The 22,355-nt window shown below is 36.2% G+C and overlaps 1 protein-coding gene across 2 annotated transcripts in view; it reads right to left on the reverse strand.

Moving 5' to 3' along the window:
* Window positions 1-22,355, reverse strand: part of VPS13B (vacuolar protein sorting 13 homolog B (yeast)) — an 873,819-nt gene that overhangs the window by 781,489 nt on the left and 69,975 nt on the right. For both annotated transcript variants that reach the window (XM_011931782.1, XM_011931791.1), the window contains exons 4-5: window positions 16,847-16,967; window positions 5,289-5,456 (exon numbers count right to left, since the gene is read on the reverse strand). In XM_011931782.1, the coding sequence (XP_011787172.1) occupies window positions 5,289-5,456; window positions 16,847-16,967 (289 nt within the window). The remainder of the gene's footprint in view (window positions 1-5,288; window positions 5,457-16,846; window positions 16,968-22,355) is intronic.

Genomic DNA, 22,355 nt, shown 5'->3' on the forward strand with positions numbered 1-22,355 from the left:
ATAGATAAAAGACTTAAATGTAAGACCTGACATTGGTCTAGGCAAATAATTTATGACTAAGACCTCAAAAGCATAGGCAACATCCTTTTGAATATACGTCTTTTCTACCATAAAGACACAAGCATGTGTATGTTCATTGCAGCACTATACACAATAGCAAAGACATGGAATCAACCTAGATGCCCAACAGTGGACTAAAGAAAATACGAGACATATACACCATGGAATACTACATAGACATAAAAAAGGATGAAATCATGTCCTTTGCAGCAATATGGATAGAGCTGGAGGGCATTATCCTAAGCAAATTAATGCAGGAACAGAAAACCAAACATCGCACGTTCTCAATTATAAGTGGGAGCTAAGCACTGAGTATACTTGGACACAAAGAAGGGAACAATAAATACCAAGGCCTACTCGAGGGTGGAGGGTGGGAGGAAGGTAAGAATCAAAAGATTAACCATTAGGTACTATGCTCATTACTTGAACGACAAAATAATCTGTATACCGAATGCACGCAACACGCAATTTACTCAAGTAACAGACCTGCACATATACCCCCTGAACCTAAAATACAACTTGGAAAGGAAAAAAAAGAAATATTAATTCTCACATATAGTATGGATGGTAATAAATTGATTTAACCATTTCAGAGAACGATTCAGCAATATAAAACATAACTGAATGTTTACATACTCAGTTATTCTTTTCCTGATCATAATTTACAGAACTCAAACACGTAACGAGGAAACATAGAAAAGGATGTACATTCCAGCATTATGGGCAATGTCAGTATTTTAGAACAACTTGAATGTCCACCATATGGGAGATGATAGGATTCTGCCTCTAATAGTAGAAAAGATTAGATATTCTGAAGACCTTTATACTGAAATAAAAGTCTTGGAAATTATTTAAAAATACATAAGGGGAAGGAATCAGTTAAAGGAGAAAGAATAGATAGATGGCCCAACTATTTTATTTTTTAATCCATTATGGCAAGTAATTAGTGCAATCTGATCTGGTGTCAATTGAACATCTTATGTTCATTGGTCTTTGGGGTATACTCTTTTTTACATATTTGTTCAAGTCTCCTGTCCATTTTTCTATTGAGCTATTTTTTCTTATTGATTTATAAAAGTTATATATTGTGGATATAAGTATGTTGCAAACTGTAAGTATCAAGAATATACACTTCCATCTGTGGCTTGTCTTTTTACCCTCATAAAGACATTATAAATTGTTATTTTAATTGCAATATTTTAATACAGCCTCATACATTACTTGTTGGTATAAAAAATGGCATTACTATTATGAAAAAACTATTTGTCAGTTATCTCTGAAGCTTAACATAGGCCTACACTATGACCCAGTAATTTCACTCCTAGGCATATACCCAACAGAAATATATGTATATGTCCACCAAAGGACATGTATGAAAATGTTCGTTATAGCATTATTCATTATAGCCAAAACTGGACATAATTAAATCTATATTAATAGTACACTGAGCAAAAAAATGTTTTATTCACAACATGGACCAGACCTGCAAACTCGCCATCCCCCATACATCAGGAAAGACCAGTCCAGGCAGAATCCCAACCCTTCCTCACCTGATTGTGCAGGGAGAAGAAACAGATATATACACACACAAATGAACTATTGTTACAAAAACCTGAATAAATTTCACTTACATAATATTGAGCAAAATAATCTAGGCCCAAAAATACATATGGTTCCATTCAAACAAAAATTTAAAGAGTCAAAACCCTACTATGGTGTCAGATGTCAGGAAAGTGGTTGCTTTGGGGAAAGAAGGGGCAGTAGTAAGTGAGTATATGCACAACAAGCACTTCTAGGTACTGATATTGTTCAATTTCTTGAGCTTGGTAGTGGTTACATGAGTATGTTCATTTTATGGTATGTCATTTTGTTATGTGGGTTCTTTGTTTGTTTTTGAGTTTGTTTGTTCGTTTGTATGTTTGTTTGAGATGGAGTCTTGCTCTATCACCAAGGCTAGAATGCAGTGGCACAATCTCGGCTCACCCAGCCTCCATTTCCCAGGTTCAAGCGATTCTCCTGCCTCAGCCTCCCAAGTAGCTAGGATTACAGGCACCTGCCACCATGCCCAGCTAAATTTTTTTGTATTTTTAGTAGAGATGGTGTTTCACCATGCTGGCCAGGCGGGTCTCAAACTCCTGACCTCAGGTGATGCGCCTGCCTCAGCCTCCCAAAATGCTGGGATTACAGGTGTAAGCCACCACACCCGGCCAGCTATGTGTTTTTGCTTAATGCTCTTTCTTTTTTGTATGTTATGCTTCAATTTAAAAAAATTATTTTTTAAAAAAACTGAATAAAAGGGAAAATAATAGTTTCTTCCTCAGAGAGTTAAAGGGTTAAACAAGATAATTAATATAAAATATATAACACTAGCCCTGGTACTAAATAAACAGAAGATATATTTTCACTGTCTTTATCACCACCATCATCATGAGCTTTCATATGGTATATTTGCTTCTGAAGATACATTGGCAAGTTAGAAGCAGTCTTTTTATAAATGACTCACCCAAGTTTGCACTATCAATGAATAGTGAAGAGAAGATTCCAACTAAGATCTTCCAACTCCTGATCCAGAATTCTAATTCATGATAAATAATTTCCCAAAGTAAAACTGGCATTGCTTCTATATTAAAAACTATATTTCTGGCTGGGCATGGTGGCTAACGCCTGTAATCCCAGCATTCTGGGAGGCCAAGGCAGGCAGATCACTTGAGGTCAGGAATTCGAGAACAGACTGGCCAACATGGTGAAACCCCATCTCTACTAAAAATATAAAAATTAGCCAGGCATGCTGGCAGGCGCCTAGAGTCCCAGCTACTTGGGGCCAGGCATGCTGGCAGGCGCCTAGAGTCCCAGCTACTTGGGATGTTGAGGCAGGAGAATCGCTTGAACCCGGGAGGCAGAAGTTGCAGTGAGCCAAGATTGCGTCACTGCACCCCAGCCTGGGTGACAGAGCGAGACTCTGTGTCAAAAAAGTTAATTAATTAAAATAAAATTTCTTCACCAAAAATGTCAACTCACTAATTCAATCCTACATTGTCCAGTTCTATTTTTCTATTTTCCACAGCTGCTTCTTCCAGCCTTTTAATCAAATATTTCTTTCCACAGAAGATGCAAAGGGGGCATTAACAATACAGAAGAAATGATGTTTGGGCCTTACCTACACTCTTATTTATGTCATAACAAAGCTATAACATCAGGACTCTCCTTTTGTTAAATATGAAGACTAAAGTTTAAAAAACACATAATAATAAAACTATATTCCAGTTCTGCTGCTTCCTAGTTGTATGCCTTAATCAGGCAAATTAAACACTCTTGAGACTCAATTTCACTTTGCTTTAACCCTTTAACTGGGATTTATGATGAATAAACGAATATATGACTAAATATCAAAGAGAGATAAAAAGAGGCTTCAGGACAACCAAGAAATTCCAGGCCTGGCATGGTGGCTCACACCTGTAATCCCAACACTTTGGGAGGCCAAGACGGGTAGATGACTTGAGTCTAGGAGTTTGAGACCAGCCTGGGCAACAGGGCAAAACCCCATCTCTACAAAAAATGCAAAAATCAGCCAGGCATGGTGGTGCACGCCTGTGGTCCCAGCTACTTGGGAAGCTGAGATGGGAGGATTACCTGAGCCCAGGAAGTCGAGGCTGCAGTGAGCCAAGATAGCACCACTGCACTCCACCCTGGGCAACAGAATGAGACCCTTTCTCAAAAAGGAAAGGGGAAGAGGGAAGGGGGCAGGGGAGAAGCAAGGAGAGGGAAGGGAGGATGAAAGAGGGAGGGGAGGGGGGATGGTAGGAGTGAGAGGAGGAAAAGAAGAAAGAAATTCCAAATGTGCTTTGGAATACACAAGCCTAAAACATACATCAACCAGATATATTACCTTGCCTTCACCAAGCTTTGTAAATGCAACATGATGCCTTTCACCTTTCAAAAACATAAACAATTCAAACTAAATATCATTTAACTTTTATTGCTACAACCCATGGCACTATAAAATATAGCATGAACTGCATAACAATACCTAAGTCAACAACAGACCATATATCTATGACGGTTGTCCCATAAGATTATAATACTATATTTTTACTATACCTTTTCTGTTTTTAGATACACAAATACCACTGTGTTACAACTACCTGCAGTACTCAGCACAATAACATGCTGTACAGGTTTGCAGCCTAGGAGCAATAATAGCCTATACCATACACCTGAGGTGTGTACTGGCTATACCATCTAGGTTTGTGTAAGTATACTCTATGATATTTGCATAACAACAAAATCATCTAAGATGCATTTATCAGAATATGTCCTTGTTGTTAAGCAATGCATGATTGTATTATACACCACATTTGAAACAAGCATGTGGCAGGTAAGAATGAAAATTAAAAGTATTAAAAAACAAGTATAGGCCATGCATGGTGGCTCATAACTGTAATCTCAGCATTTTGGGGGGCCAAGGTAGGCAAATCGCTAGAGCTCAGGAGTTTAAGACCAACCTGGGCAATGTGGCAAAACCTTGTCGCTACAAAAAAAACACAAAAATTTGGCCAGGCGCGGTGGCTCACACCTGTAATCCCAGCACTTCGGAAGGTCGAGGCGGGCGGATCACAAGGTCAAAAAATAGAGATCATCCTGGCTAACACGGTGAGACCCCGTCTCTACTAAAAATACAAAAAATTAGTCAGGCATGGTAGTGGGCACCTGTAGTCCCAGCTACTCGGGAGGCTGAGGCAGGAGAATGATGTGAACCCAGGAGGTGGAACTTGCAGTGAGCCGAGATCGCACCACTGCACTCCAGCCTGTGTAACAGAGCAAGACTCTGTCTCAAAAAAAAAAAAAAAAAATAGCCAGGCATGGCAGCATGTGCCTGTAGTCCCAGCTACTCAAGAGACTGAGGTGAGAGGATTGCTTGAGCCTGGGAGGCAGAGGTTGCAGTGAGTTAAGATCACACCACTGCACTCCAGCCTGGGCAACAGAGCCAGACCCTGTCTCAAAAATAAACAAACAAAAAAAACCACAAGTATAGATTTCTGAATTTGGAGTGTCTCCTAACATCCTGTAATCATATGCAACATTTTGTATATGTGCATTCTTTTTCCACACTGGAGGCATGAAGATTTGATAACATTTACCAGCAAGTCAGTTGGCCCAAAGAAAGGTTAAGAGTTAAAGCAACTGTTTCAATTATGGAAAAATATACAGTATTCTTGATATTTACTCACCAGAAATATCCATGAATGCACGATCCCATAATTCACCTACTGTATAACATTCTGCAGAAGTGATGTTGACTGAAAGAACGATATCGTCTTCAACATATTTTAATATGAGATTATTTATCACAATGTTTACATTATTTACAACTCGTCTAATCAGACTCTGCACATAACCTATAAAATAGAAAAAAGGATTTTAATTAGCCACAAATCTCTCAGTAAATAATTATTTCTTAAAATGTTATTGAACTTAATGTATGAGAAAGGTGGGTATTATTTAGCATATTTCCCAAAGAGAAACTAAAGTTCAGATAGGTTAAAAGGTTTGCCAAAGTGACACAGTTAGTAAGTAGCAGATCCAGCCCAACAAATGTCATTATCAAGAAGTTCTATAGTGAAGTATTCACATAATAAGAGAAACCACAAAGACCATATATATTTTTGATAACATAATACTAGATCCCATACAATGATTATCCTATACTTCAAGTACTTTGATTTTTGCTTATTGTATTATGTAAATATTTTCCAAAATGAAACAATGTTACTAAATGCTGATTATACAGTATATTAAAAGATGGGCTTCTTTAAGCTTAAGCTTCTTTTAAACCAGCTACCATCAACTCTTCCTAGTTTAGCCATAAAAATATTTAAAAGTTATGCCTGGGATAGAGGAAACATGACCATCATAATGAATTCAACTCTATTCACTTACTAATATTTAATGTTAAAATAGAGTAGAAGGGAAAATATGAACGAAGAAAATGTAGACAGGAAGAGTTAAATATTTTTTAAATACTACCATGAAGAAGACAGAAAAATGAAAAAACAAAAGTATGGAAGGAAGGAGAATGTATAAAAGTAGAATAAGAACACAGGGAAATAAGAAAAAGAAACAGAAATACTAGTTAACTCAAAACACTAAAAGTAATTAATGAACATTCTATTTCTTCATGGCTTGCTTAGAATCTCCAAATTTTTTCTTTTAATTTCATGCTACTGTGGAATACTTCATAATCTCACTTACGTTTCTCACATAAGTGTGTACATGGATACATTATTCAGTAATTTAGTTAAAAATATAAATAACACTTTATAAAAAGCATTTTAAAAGCCAGGAGAAAAAAAATTAATCTTTTCCACTGTAAAAAGCTAACTAAAAGGTAATGCATTTCCACTATTAAAGGAAACTACTTAAAAGGTAATTAAAATTTTAGCTATTTCATGAAATAACCATATGGTTGTATTCTTTAACCCAGAATTTTACTGGACAAAACAGAATCAACTTCTGTCAGCAACTGACATTGTTAACACCTATACTAAAGCCTGCTGGGAGAAAGCTTATTTAAATCTATTCAACCATAACATGTTTGCAAAACCCAACTCCTTCATTCATTCCCAATGATGCAAATAGGAGAGAAATGTAATACAACTTAGATTCCAGGTTTTCTCCTACATAGAAACTATTAGCACCTTTTAGAGTGCCAATTATCACATGCTATAAAATTAACATTCAAAATATTAATAGATTTAAAGTAACAATTACTATTTCATGAGTAGATGCTAAAATAATTCTTAACAAATGTGACTTCCAAAAGAAATTTTAAGTATCAACATTTTAACCTTAGAATGTACATAATCCCATATTATTACTACTCAATGCAGATTTTTAAAAATAAAAATAGGGCCGGGAGCGGTGGCTCACGCCTGTAATCTCAGCACTTTGGGAGGCCGAGGCAGGCGGATCACGCGGTCAAAAGATGGAGGCCATCCTGGCTAACACGGTGAAATCCCATCTCTACTGAAAATACAAAAAAATTAGCCAGGTGTGGTGGCGGGCGTAGTCCCAGCTACTCAGGAGGCTGAGGCAGGAGGTTGGCGTGAACCCAGGAGGCGGAGCCTGCAGTGAGTCGAGATCGCGCCGCTGCACTCCAGCCTGGGCGACAGAGCAAGGCTCCGTCTCAAAAATAAATACGTTTCCAAGAAGTCAAGTGAGCATGACTAATATTGGTTTCTCTATTTCTCAAAAACCTGTCATGAATAGGGAACTGTTTGTTTTGTTTGGTTTTGTTTTTTTGAGACAGAGTCTCTCTCTATTGCCCAGGCTGGAGTGCAAAAGCACGATCTCGGCTCACGGCAACCTCTGCCTCCCGGGTTCAAGTGATTCTCCTTCCTCAGTCTCCTGAATAGCTAGGATTACAGGCACGTGCCACCACGTCAGGCTAATTTTTGTATTTTTTTAGTAGAGATGGGGTTTCAGCATATTGGCCAGGCTGGTCTCCAACTCCTGACCTCGTGATCCGCCCACCTCAGCCTCCCAAAGTACTGGGATTGCAGGCATAAGCCACCATGCCCGGCCAATAGGGTACTCTTAAAAACCACATAAGCGTTCATGAGTTTTTATTATCTTTAAAACAGTATCAAAAATAGCACAGAAATATAATGCAAAGTAATAGAAACATAAAATATGTATTTTAACTGATAGAACACTACTGACGGATTGTTCATCTTTTTAAAAATATTTTCTGGCTGGGCATGGTGGCTCACACCTATAATCCCAGCGCTTTGGGAGGCTGAAGCAGGCAGATCATTTGAGCTCAGGGGTTCAAGACCAGCCTGGGCAACATGGTAAAAACCCGTCTCTACAAAACTACAAAAATTAACTGGGTGTGGTGGCATGTGCCTTAGTCCCAGTTACTCGGGAGGCTAAGGCAGCAGAATCGCTTGAGCACCAGAGGCGGAGGTTTTGGTGAGCCAAAGTTGCACTATCACACTCCAGCCTGGGTGACAGGCGTGAAACCCTGTCTCAAAATAATATATATTTTTTTCTTTCCATTTTGTATTATAAAACTGACATACAAATTGAGACGAATAAGCCGATTCACCAAAGTAAAAGAAACAAATATCAAAACAACTACTTCTGTAGAAGACTATTTCTATTTCCTTATTAAAAATGCAATGTCAAAATAAGTAACAGAAACTTATCAGTGGAATAAATGACACACTGTCTCTATAATCCCTCAAAGTAACTTGCTTCTACGCAAGCTACAAGATAGTGTCAAGCAGATGTAATAGCTCTCATCACTCCATACTTAGAGACTCCCTGGAACTATATTTGTTCAAATAACATAATAATCATCCAGGTCTACTCCACAAGCATCTGAAAATGGAAAGTCACACTAAGGATGAGAACCTACAAGATGTAATATTAGATGGCTCTAAAACAGCCTGCTACTTATCAACCTTTCTCCAGAAATTCTTATTATCTACCTCTCCCCATACCTCATATAACCCCTTCTTCCAAACATACATCTATGTCCACAGGACCAGTTGAAAACACTAAATTTTCACTAACTTTGCTCGTGTTCTTCCTCCTTTTTAGAATACTTTTTGTCCATTCACACTTCTTGTTCAGGTGCAGTATAATTTTCCTCTGCCTTACATTGTCTTCTCCAATGTCCTCCATCCTATACCTCAACATTAAAGAGAAATGCCTCTATGACTTTTTCTTAGGCTTATGCTATTATTAGTCATTTGCTTGTGTATATGTTTGGTTATCTTCTCTGATAAACTGTGAAATCCTAGAGAAAAAAGATTATATCTTATTTATTTCTCTGATAGTCTTAAATGGCATGTATCAAAATTTTTTGGTTACAAAGAGACACCATCTGCAATTGATTCATCTTGATGTGGTCACTGGGAAGCCAAGTTGCTCATAATCAGATATTTCCATGGTTGATGACTTGGTTACAGTACATAAAAACATCTTAGTCAAGTTTTTGGTGTAAAATTTATTTGAGCATTATGTAGCATCAGATAGGAAATTTACGCTCAAATGGTTAAAGGGAAAATAAGTTCTTTAGAATGTTCTTGTCTTTTATGAAATGCTGAAATTGTTTCAAAATAAAAAGTTTGTTAAAAGGGCAAGAATAAAAAATCTTTATTGTCAATGTTATATAGACAGGCCCAATAAAATATGAATTAAAAACATTTATCAGATTTAGTAACTAGATAATAATTGTGGGCAATTACTGTAGGAGCTAAAAAAAAACAGATGTGAGTTGGTGATACTATATTATTTAAGATGATCACAGAAGTTCTAGACAATGAAATAAAGGGAAAAAAGAGAAAATTAGTGTATAAGTATTGCAAAGGAGGGAAAAAAGTCATTTCACAAAGATGACAGTACTTTTTATATAGAAGCTCCAAAAGAAGAGACTAAAAAATATTGAATACTGGTCAGCTAACAAAATACAAAAATTAGCTTTCCTATACAAAAAAGTGATAAAAAGAAAATGGTAAAAATGGAAATCCCAATTAGCAATAAAATGTATGAGATAGCATTTTCCACCTATAAAAGTTTAAGAGATGTTTTTTAATAATAAAAAATAGCATTGGACTAAAAATGTGATTGGAATAAAGTATTGTTACAAACTTTTCACCAAGTAATTTAGCCATTTTATGCTGAAAACCTTAAAAGTGCTCACAAATTTTGACTCTATAAATTGGAAAGGATTTTTCCTAAAGAAATAAGCAGAGGTGTATGCAAAGACTTACCTACATATGTTTGCTAAAGCATTTTACAAAATTAAAAATAACAAATAACCTAAATATCAAACAAACAAAAAAAAGGACTGGTTGAATAAACTGTAGAAGAGTTATACAACAGGATTGTATGCCATTGACTGAAATAACAATGTAAAAAATATGAATGGCCTGGAAACACGTTTTTGGCATAACAGTAAATGAAAAATTTAGGTTACAAAAAATTGTGTGTGTGTGCATATGTGTGAATGTGTGTGTGTAAAGGAAGAAAAGACTCTCTAAAAGGTTGTACACCACAATGTTAACCAATTTCAGTTCTGGGTAAGATAAAGTAAGCACTCCACCCTGTCTTTCCCAGTGACTGCAGCCATAAAACCTGGAGAGAATGTATGGAGCAGCTACTTCAGAGCTCTGAAAAAGTAAATAGTAGGCATGAGATGGGAAACAGAAGCAAAAAACAGAGTGACCAAAGAAAAACAACAAATGAAATGGCAGGTGTAAATTCAAACACATCAATAATTATATTCTAATTTAATCACATTGTGGTCAGAGAGAATGATACATGATACTGATGCTTTGAAATTTCTCAAGACTTCCTTTTCAACCAAGTCTTTGTTAATATCTGTAGATACTCAATGTGTGCATCAAAAGAAATGTATACTGTCTTACGTGCCTAGTGCAGAGTTTACATGTGTCTACTAAAACAAAATTTTGATATCCAATGATCTAATTTAGAGATTTTTTTTTCCTCATTGATTTATGACCTTTCAAAGTCAGATTGTTAGGTACATACAAAGTCAATGTGTATTTTCTGGAGAACTGTATCTTTTATTATAATTTAGTATCTTTATTACCTATTTCCATTAATGTCTTTTGTCTTTAATTTTCTTATTTTTGCCTCATTTTCATACAAAGATATAGATTTATTTTTGACTACAATTTGTCTCTTATATTATCTCCCACACTTTCATTTTTGATCTGTCTTGCCTCTTTTATGTGTGTGTTCAGAAGCCATACACACCTGCACATGAAAACTCCCTCCTTTTAGTGCCCAAAAGATATTACTTGTGGCTCATTAGAGCTCATCTTCCTTTGGCTTTGTACTGTGGTTGATAGTTTAAAAGGCTCCTATCCTAAACAGTTAATTCTTTGAGGGCAAAAATAGCCTTCAATGAGCTGTTCTAGCATATTATTCACATAGTGATACACATTTAGGGAAATAAGCAGCCTGTCTCCACTAAGCAATACTTTGAAATTCAGTCAAATTAAGATGAAATAAAGGCTCTCTAATGACCACATTTTCTGTAATAAAATATAAACATCAGCTATCTTGAAGGTTATTCACAAAATAATAGTTTGAAGCATAATCCATTTAAAAATGGATTGATACATTAATAAGAAAGAACACCTGTATGGCAGAGAAGCAGCTATCCATCAATAATTTGTGCTCCCACTTCAGGCATGTGGAATTGCTACTGAGATTTAACTTCTAAGTCGTAAGTAATATCCCTGCAGATAGTTTTCCTCAGAGGAATATGCATCACTTCCAGCCTGGGGATATTAAGAAGCAGATAGGTCTTCTCCAGACTCTTTCTTCCTGAAAAGGCTGAAAGCAGCAGAATCCAAAGTCTGGCCTAAAAGATAGCAGAGTCTCAAGATAAAAGTAGCTTGGGCTTGGCGCAGTGACTCACACCTGTAATCCCAGCACTTTGGGAGACCAAGGTAGGCGGATCACCTGAGGTCAGGAGTTCAAGACCAGCCCGGCCAACATGGCAAAACCTCATCTCTTCTAAAAATACAAAAATTAGCCAGGAGCAGTGACACACACTGGTAGTCTCAATTACTCATGAGGCTGAGGCAGGAGAATCACCTCAACCTGGGAGGCAGAGGTTGCAGTGAGCCAAGATCACACCACTGTACTCCAACCTGGGTGACAGAGTGAGACTCCACCTCAAATAAATGAATGAATGAATGAATGAATGAATGAATGAATGAATGAATGAATGAAGCTTGGATTCCTGGTAGAACACTGCTTTGAACCGGTACATAAAAAAATAAAACTTCTATTGTGATAAGCCGCTAAAAATTAGAGGTTACTTTGTCTACCAGCTAACATTACCTTAACCTGTATAATTTGTCACTGTTGTTTTTTTTTTTAAAAAAAAAAAGGCAAATAGGAAATGTTTGTGGTATCTCCTATAACAATTAACTATCAATTTTGACTCAGGTTCTTGAACAGCTGGAATATTCTTAAATTATTTAACATATCTTCCAACTATTACTAAACTCTCTTCAATAGTATTTTCAGAAACCAAGCCCTAAAAGGCCAAGATAGCAAGCATTTAAGCACATACACACAAACACAAACTATGTTCTCTATTTCATATTCAATATTTTCTACTGGAAATAGAAAAATCTAAGTAAATGACTATTAATTTAGTAATGTCTCTCCATGTACACCAAAATATCTGAATTTTCATTTTCTCATTCACAAAGTAAGCTAGATCAAAGGCTTAAGTGGACCTATGGATAGACTTCAGCAAGTATGTGAAGTTATAAGCAAATTTTCAATGTGCATATGTGGCACTTTTTTTTTAACAGATTTCCAATGATCCATGACCTAGAAATGACTGACCACTATACCAGATAACTTGAGATAACTTCTTATTCCAAATTTCAGTGACCATAAATCTAATTACACAAGCCTGAGGAAAATTCTGCATGATTTTGTATGGTTCAGACATGTAAATGACTATTACGAACCAGATGTCGCTGTAGATCAGGGGCCAGCAAAAGAAGGCCTGTGCCATCTGGTTTTATAAATAAAGTTTTATTGGAACACAGCCACATTCATAATTTTATTAATCATCTATAGCTAGTTTCATGCTACATGAGAAGAGACAGCTGTGACAGCACGTATCACTTGCAAAGCCTAAAATATTTACTGACTGACCCTTTACAGAAAATGTTTGCTAACCCCTGTGCTAGACGATGACAATCAAAGATGACTAAGTCACAGCCAGGCACAGTGGCTCACACTTGTAATCCCAGCACTATGGGAGGTCGAGGTGGGCAGATCACCGGAGGTCAGGAGTTTGAGACCAGCCTGGCCAACATGGTAAAACCCCATCTCTAATAACAATACAAAAATTAGCTGGGAATGGTGGCAGACGCTTGGAATCCCAGCTACTCGGGAGGCTGAGGCAGGAAAATCTCTTGAACCTGGTGGGCGGAGGTTCCAGTGATCCAAGATGATGCCACTACACTCTAGCCTGTGCGACAGAGTGAGACTTCATCTTGGAAAAAAGAAAAAAAGCCTAAGTCATATCTTCTCACCCAGTGGGCAACACGGATTTTAGTTTAACTGTACCCTAAATATTTCTATTAAAGTGTGTGGTAGAGAAATTATCTCTACCATGAAAGAACTGTAATATGATTCCGAAGCAGGATATGGCTGCCAAAAATTAGTCCTCAAATAACCGTATGACTTAACCGTTAAATAACAAAATGATTTACCATTGTACACACATACACACACACACACACACACACACAGACATACACACACACTGAGAAAAAGAGAAAGGAAAAGGAAAGAGATAATTATATGACAATACCAAGACAGCTGAAGCTATACAATGGAACATAAAATTTGTCTCTGAGCTTCCTCTAGCAGGCAAAAAAAGTAGGGATTTTTTTTTAAACGAGTAACTACTTCGAAAAAAGTAACAGTTAATTAAGAGATGATGAAAAAAACTAAATGACTTTAAACTTTTTAAAAAATTAAAATAACTTAAATTTTTCAAAAATTAAAATGTCCTTTAAAGCCATTTTAGAGACATGTAGAAACAGCCCAGCAACTGAACCTTTTTATAAAGTACTTCAATAAAAGTGAAGGGTATATAATTCAGAGAGTACAGAACTGAGTAACCCAGGTATCCAGTTTAGAAGTGGTCTCACTTTACACTGAAATAAAATGCAGAAGGCACTGAAGAAGCATGCATGCATGCATGAATGAATGAATGAATGCAATACACTTAAACTCTCTAAGTAGAAACTGTCAGCATGTCTTACAGGAGGTACTAAGCCCACAATTTAAAACTTTACTGTTATTAATAAACAGTTATTAATGACAATATTAATAAGCTGTTATTAACAGTAAAGTTCTTGGCCTATATAACATTAACTGAAAGAAAATGTTTGCTTCAAATCAGTCAGATCCAAACTCTTTTAACCCTCGCCCAGTAAGAAATATTACATTGTAACCCAGCACAAGTACATACATTCATATACTTTCTTGAAATATTACTAAGTTTTAATATAAGCAAACATGCTATGTGACTTTCTATTCAATGCCATATAGTTTTAAATGCTTGCCATGACCCACTAAAGTATTTTAACAATAAACTAACTGGTCAGGATCCTTGGTTTGAAAAAGACTATTCTAGATGCCAAGAATAGAGATTGCCAAGTGGATGCTGGATGTTATATTCTTTTCCTAATAGAGAACCACCTATTCTTCAAAAGATTAAAACACTGTCTATTGCCAACACGAAAACCTCTCAAAAATCATCTCTGGATTTATACAAATGCCCAAACTGCAAAACTGTAAACACAGATGCTGGGAGAAATAACCTCCCCAGAAAATTTCAAAAGCAGGAATTTATCTCTACCATGAAAGAACTGTAATTAATATAATTCCCAAGAAGGATAAGGTTGCCTCAAAAGACTCCTCAAATAACCATACAAGTTAACCTTTAAATAATGACATGATTTACTATTATCCAACTGGATTCTCAAATTATCCCTTTTTTTGTTACTTTTGGCAAAATTAAGTTTAGCTGCTCTGCCACCCAGTTACTGGCCAACAGCTTCAGTTACTTCTTAACTGTGATTTATGTCAGCATAAAAGAGACTATGAGGCCTCCTGTTAGGTAAAGGTAGAAAAGCACATGCTAATCTAAAAACTACCTCAAGTAGTTCAGGTAGAACACAATTCTGTTAAATGCTACTAAAAACAGGATGTTTTAGGACGGGCGTGGTGGGTCACATCTGTAATCCCAGCACTTTGGGAGGCCTAGGCGGGTGGATCACGTGAGGCCAGGAGTTCAAGACCAGCCTGGCCAACATGGTGAAACCCCGTCTCTACAAATTTAGCCAGGCATGGTGGTGCAGCTACTTGGGAGGCTGATGCAGAAGAATCGCTTGAACCCGGGAGGCAGAGGTTGCAGAGAGCTGAGATCACACCACTGCACTCCAGCCTGGGCCACAGAGTGAGACTGGGTCTCAAAAAAAAAAAAAAAGAATGTTTTATGTTATATTTATGTTATATTGATGATTTCATGTTTTGTGCCACAAAAATAGGCCAATTCTCCCAATTCTGAATAACAGTCTAAATTCTAATACAGACAATAAAGAATCATTAAAAGTCTGGGACCTATTTTGAGTACATGCAGGTTACCCCATAGAAGCTTACTATGAAATCAACAATTGACAACAGCTTTAATTTTTTTGTGTTTTCTTAGGAAAAACAAAATATAGAACAAGCCAACAATTAAACCTACAATTGATTATTCTTTGCCAGGACATTGAGAGAGAGAGACCCCAATGCTTCTATACACAAGCTGCTATAGAACTCTTCAGAAAATATGTAATCATAAATTTGGAGGGACAAAAGGATTGCCTGTTTAAAAAGAACATTTACAGTTTAATTCATAATTTAATTTAATTTCTCAGGATTTTTTGCAAGGAGTTATTAAGAAAAAGTTTTAAAAATTCTGAAACCATCACACAACTCTAAGCACAAATAGAAACATTTAGAAGTAAAACATCTTCTGACACCTTTTCCAGCTTATAACAATTAATCTATCCAGAAGCCAGATGGATAACAAAGACCTGTTAGAGTTCTGAAGAACACAAAGCATCAGTACTAATGTCACTATAGACTAGTTAACAGTGTTCAATTCAAATGTAACTTAGGACATGTATTTGAAGGAAGGGGTCTATAAAATGATATACCTAATTCTAGCCTTTTACAAGTAAATGGTGCCAAAAGACTGCCAAACAGTAATGAGAGTAGCAGAAAGCTTATAAAACTTCGGCACAGAAAACAACTATATATCAATGTCTAATATATCTCACAAAAATAGGAGTCACTAATAAATAAAATCAAAACAGAAGTGACTGATAAACAACTCCTAACTGTAAAAAGGCAGCAATGCATCTTGGCCACAGAGCTGACATGTGATGATCAGTTTTTTTCTTTAAATGTTTACGAAGAAACATGCAACCCACTACTGACCCACCTAAATAAAAACTTCAGGAAATAAAAGAGATGATATATAAGGTCTGTTTCAGTTACAAAATTCTGCGATTCCATTAGTGAATTTTAGCACTTCCAGAAACTCAGAATAATCTAGTGTCTTTTCTCTGTTATCAAGACACAAGGGGAACAAAGAGACTGTTAGTCTTTTGCTTAAACTGTAAGAAAGAAACTCAAAGAACAACTTACTGCAAAAGAGGATCAAAATTTGAATGAAACCCATTTGTGAAGGCTCTGGACCCAATTTGTTCTGAAGTCACACGCAAGTACACATGCACATACAGCTTAAAAGTTTTATGATACTAAAAATATATATTCTACAAAGGACTAAAGGACTAAAACAATGATCAATTTTTTTTTTTTTTTTTTTTTTGAGACAAGAGTCTCACTCTGTCACCCAGGCTGGAATGCAGTGGCACGATCTCGGCTTACTGCAACCCCTGCCTCCCGGGTTCAAGTGATTCTCCTGTCTCAGCCTCCGGAGTAGCTGAGATTACAGGTGCATGCCACCACGCCCGGCTAATTTTTGTATTTTTAGTAGAGACATGGTTTCACCATGTTGGCCAGGCTGGTCTTGAACTCCTGACCTCAAGTGATCCACCCACCTTGGCCTCTCAAAGCACTGGGATTACAGGCATGAGCCACTACGCCCAGACAAAAATTGAAATTTGATTTTATCGATCCCGTTAGAAGTTACCTGGTGGTAAGTCAGGATCTGTAGGAGCAGCCTGCTGAATTCTCCGTGGTTTGATTGATGATTTTGTGTTCTCAGTAGTACTATGGTTTGTGGAATTAGAACCACAGCTTTCATGGTCATCCTATTTTTATTTTAAAGAAAGAAAAAGAAAACCATCAATCATATTCAACAATTAAGAAAAAAAATTTTAATATATGCAGTTTATGGTAGCTACAGGAGAAAGATCAACATAATTTTATTTTTAGCTCTAAAAACTACATAACCAAATTTCATAATTTGCATTCTCAAACAGCATTTAAAAATATTAATAACTAGTAGTTTAAAACTATAAATTCTTCTTTCTTTAGCTGATATCAAAACAAACTACTTGACAGTCTCCAAAGAATTCTTATTTATGGCTCTAGCAAAAGAAAAAATTACTTAATGAAAGCTTTTAAACAACATCCATCTCTATGTAAGTGCAAAATAAATAAAAAGGTTCTTAATTTTTCCCCTATTTGTTGTTTATATGTTAAAACACTATTTTCAATCCAAGCTATCTTGGTCATCTTTAATGATTAATCTTAATCACTCTTATAATCCTCTCCATCCTACTAAACAATGTATACTAAATTATCATTCATGTTAGGTATAAGTTTTAACTGAGTTTCAATATAAGTAACAGAAACAAATAAATTATACGTATTTTTGAAATTTATCCTTTTTTTTTTTTTTTTTTTTGAGACAGAGTCTCGCTCTATCGCCCAGGCTGGAGTGCAGTGGCCGGATCTCAGCTCACTGCAAGCTCCGCCTCCCGGGTTTACGCCATTCTCCTGCCTCAGCCTCCCGAGTAGCTGGGACTACAGGCGCCCGCCACCTCGCCCGGCTAGTTTTTTGTATTTTTTAGTAGAGACGGGGTTTCACGGTGTTAGCCAGGATGGTCTCGATCTCCTGACCTCGTGATCCACCCGTCTCGGCCTCCCAAAGTGCTGGGATTACAGGCTTGAGCCACCGCGCCCGGCCTATCCCTTTATTTATAACTGCAAATGAGTACTTTTTTCCTGTCCTGATTCAACATTTATATAATGCTCTTACATGCCAATTGCTGGATTTACAAGGATAAATTAGATATATTTATCTTTGTATCCTGTCCTTAGGGACTTCAGAATCTATCAAACACATATATAACTAATTCTACAACAGCAATACTTTTGTTTGTTTTTAAGTAATAAGGAGCATAAAAAGAGTCATTCTGTTTGGAAGAACTAGAAAGATCACGCCATTCAAAATTAAATGTAGAAATGTTTTAGGTTTAGACGGGGGCTAAATGAGGTGTGGAGGGAGGAACCATAAGCAAAAGCAAAACAGTATCAACATATGTAGCACATATAAAGAATGATGATTAGTCAAATAAGGCCAGAGTATACAGTATCTAAGATGGAAGAAGTTAAAGGCACAGATCTTTCAATAAAAATGGGGTAATGTTAACAACTATAGAGATATTCTCAGTCCTCATTCTAGTTGGCCTGTTTTAGGATTTGGTAATTAGGAGGAGGCTGCCACTAACCTATTAGAAAGGAGATTTAGCAGTTCCCACAGAGAGAGAGAATTGGGAGCAGTAAATGAGTAGCTCAGAGTGAATGAGAAATTACAGTGGGGTCAATAAAAATAAACTGCTCTTTCACGAAGAGCATTACAAAGAGAAAATAGGTGGAGTAGTAACATGAGGGAAAATCATCTGGCAACTAACTTCTTATTCCTTTTTTGAGGATAAAAGAATACATTTTTGCTTGAAGTAAAAATGCATATGTGGAGTGAGAGATCAAAGATACCAATTTTACAAAGGGTAACTGAGAGTGCACTGCACACCACGAATTCATTAATCAATAATAACACTATTTTATAGTGATGAATAATTATCACTAGTTTACCAAACTAACAGGGTACTAGAGGCGAATAAGAATGATAATAAGACCTCTTTAAGAAAATTTTTATTCACTATCACACTAAGAGAAATATACAATAAACGATGTTTTACAAAATAGCATGGCTTCACATGGTAGTGATACATTAGAAAAAAGTTTGTTTGAAACTTCATACAATCAAAAAGACTTGCAACCATAAACAACAGTGAAAATTTTCTCACAAACTTATGTTCATTTTAAGTTAATGAAAAACAAACACCACAGGTTTCATTCCACAAAATAACTTTACTATTCAATCTTCATAAAGATACCTTCTGTCATTTGGGGGATGTTACGGTCTTAAATACTAAAAGACTACTACCGTGAATAAAGCCTTACTGTAATTACTTTTAGTTCAACTTAAATCCTTAAAAATGTCCACAGTCATACACTTCTGCACAACATTAACATTGAAAGCACATTATTAATTTTTGAAACATATGGTTGTCTCAAAAGCCCAGAAGTAAAACATGTTCATTAAAGAGATGTGAAAAAGTTCCAAGTGAACTGCCAAAACTAGCATAATTATGAAAATATTTAACACTGAAACCATCTGAAATCACATACTGTATATAGATTATGGTGATGTCATAATAAACATTCCAGCCAAAATGCACTAAAACTACTGCAGTCCAATAAATCTGGCATATGTGAGATGACAAACATTTTAAAGCAAAAGAAAGAACAAGTTATTTTTACTCTATTTTAAAAAAATTATTAGCAGCAAAATGGGATTAAATGAAAAGGATGAGTTTTCAAATTTTTGTAAAAAAAAAAAAAAGTGAATAAAGCTTCCCTGCAAACTACATGTATTTATTATTCAAAAGAAAAACAAACTAAATAACCTTACTTGCCTAAACAAAATTTATTTTAAAAACCTGAAATTTTTGTGTGCTCAAAAAATGAGCATTAATCATGGTACTCACAGGAATATATACTATAAACCAAACATTACCAAACACGTAAACACTTCTTTCTTAATCATGGTTAGGAAACTTTGACAATGTATACACTATAATTAGAAATTAATCCTTTCAATGATTTGAACTTGTTTTCATTTCAATTACATTTTAGTCGTATCAAATAAAAGTGAGTTTCCATTCAAATCATGCTCCAATCAAATTAAATAAAAATAAAGCCAAATAAGAATAATTATAATATTTACTATTAAGACTGAAATTACTTCCATTAGTTTTGAATTCATCATCTGCTTTTAACCAGTAGGCATCACTGTGGACTATTACACAGTTTTCATTCATTGAAAGCTTTAATTACTAATAAAAGAAACTCTGTTCTCAAAAATACTAGCTAAAATATTTTAAGATAATTTTTAACACCAAACACATTACAGTTATATCTTATTTAGGTTGCAACTTTTTCCAAAATGTCTGGTAAGTATATTTCATGGCCAAAGAATGTTTTCTCTTGGGGACCACATAGCTATTTCTGAAAATACTGCCATTTGCTCCTCATGAAACAAGCAAGAATGTCATTTCCTTACAAAAGTTCCTAACAGAGGAAAAATGTGTGGCAAACACTGCATGTAAATAGACCATTACTTTCATACTGACAGATCATGAGTTCATGTTGCACACTTTTCTCCCTGTCCCTCATAGGGCTAGTCAACCAAAACTAGAAAACCATCAACTCCCAGATTCACAACAGTGTGAATAAAATTGAGAATAAAACTGAAAACAAGTAACTAAATCATTCAAGTCCTTGTCTAAAATTACAGAGCAAGAAGTTAAGATGCAGGAAAGAGCTGAAGAAGGAGAAAATGAACAGTGAAACTAAGAGGTGATGTACTTTATGCTCAACCCTGTGGCACCAAACTTCACAAGCAGAAAAGAACTAAGACTCACCTGTCAACTCTGGTCACCAAAAGGGCTTAGAAATGAACTGCTACAAGGTTCTTAGGAACATTCACCTCTATCCTCTCCAGTAGCAAGTACAATGATAACTGCCAGATGCAATAAAGAATCTCTGAGAGTAACACTGCACACTTCAATGTCAGAAAGCTAAATAAAGTCATTTACTCAAAGGTACACTTGGAGAGCACAAGAGAGAGCTAGGGAAAACACATTCACTAAGTTTCATGGTAAAAATAGAAATCTGACTCAACTCTACCTTAAGAGAAATATTTAAAACCTTAGCTTTAGTCATAAATATATATATATACACACACACACACACACACACACATATATAGATATCAAGCATGCTTAAATAAAGAGGAATGTATAACACCAATCTCTTCACACATCAACTTTAGTCCACAAGGGAGGCTGCTTCCATCTTCTCTCCTATCAAGAGCAGAAATAAGGGGTTATGATAGGCTGGAAAAAGGAAAAAGAAATGACCCTCCCTTGTATTATTTTCACTTGATCATCTCAAAGGAAGATATAACTAACCTGAATGACTAAAAGCTGAACATTCATTGGGCCCATTTTAATAATAAAGGAGATCACTGTACTCACTGTGAACACTTCTGTGTGCTTTCCTAATCTCTTCTCTTCTAATCTCTGAGACCCATGCTACGTAGTAAAAGGACCAGAGCCATTTTCCCAGATGACTCAACTATTAGCCATCTCTCCTCTGCCTTCTTTTCACCCACATAGCCCCTGACCCATGATATTGCTCCAGCCACAGAACGATCAAACTATTAAACTATGCCAGAACATCTATCAGAGAAATAGCAAAACATGTTAGGAAAAATTTGTTCTTTATTGCTACCTATGACATTCCTTTCCTTCATATTGGTGGGTGTGTATCAGATTGCCACCTCCCTCTCCCATTTTTAAACAACAGAATTGAAACTGTGAGATCCACTCGAAGATTTAGAATGTGAAATAGGCAGAAATTCAGGGAGGAAAAAAAAAAGTAAATACAGAACTACCCTAGTGTAAACCACATTCTACCATCTAATTTTTACCATAATTCACTGGGGGGAATTGGGTTATTGAACAGATCCATTTAACTGCACTTTGTTTTCTTGTATACAACTTCCCTCAGCAACAGATGTCCGAGCAAAGTAAAGTATGTGTTAGGCACCTCAGGAAAAAAAAAAAGTAGTAAAATAGAAGATATCTTTATCTAAGTATTTTACCTATTTACTCAAATAACAAAACCTATGTATACACTAAAAAGTTAGTAATTTAAGAGTTAATCAAGCCAGGCATGGTGGTTCATGCCTATAATCCCAGCACTTCGGGAGGCAGGTGGATTGCCTGAGGTCAGGAGTTCGAGACCAGTGTGGCCAACATGGTGTAACCCTGTCTCTACTAAAACTTCAAAAAAATTAGCCGGGCGTGGTACTGTGCACCTGTAATTCCAGCTACTCAGGAGGCTGAGGCAGGGGAATCGCTTGAACGAGGGAGGTGGAGGTTACAGTGAGCCAAGATCGTGCCACTGCACTCCTGCCTGGGTGACAGAGAGAGCCTCCATCTCAAAAAAAAAAAAAGAGTCACTCTTGGGCGGAGCAAGATGGCCGAATAGGAACAGCTCCAGTCTCCAACTCCCAGCGCGAAGGACACAGAAGACCGGTGATTTCTGCATTTTGAACTGAG

The sequence above is a fragment of the Colobus angolensis genome, unplaced genomic scaffold, assembly GCF_000951035.1.
Source record: "Colobus angolensis palliatus isolate OR3802 unplaced genomic scaffold, Cang.pa_1.0 Scaffold121, whole genome shotgun sequence".
NCBI classification, from domain to species: domain Eukaryota; kingdom Metazoa; phylum Chordata; class Mammalia; order Primates; family Cercopithecidae; genus Colobus; species Colobus angolensis.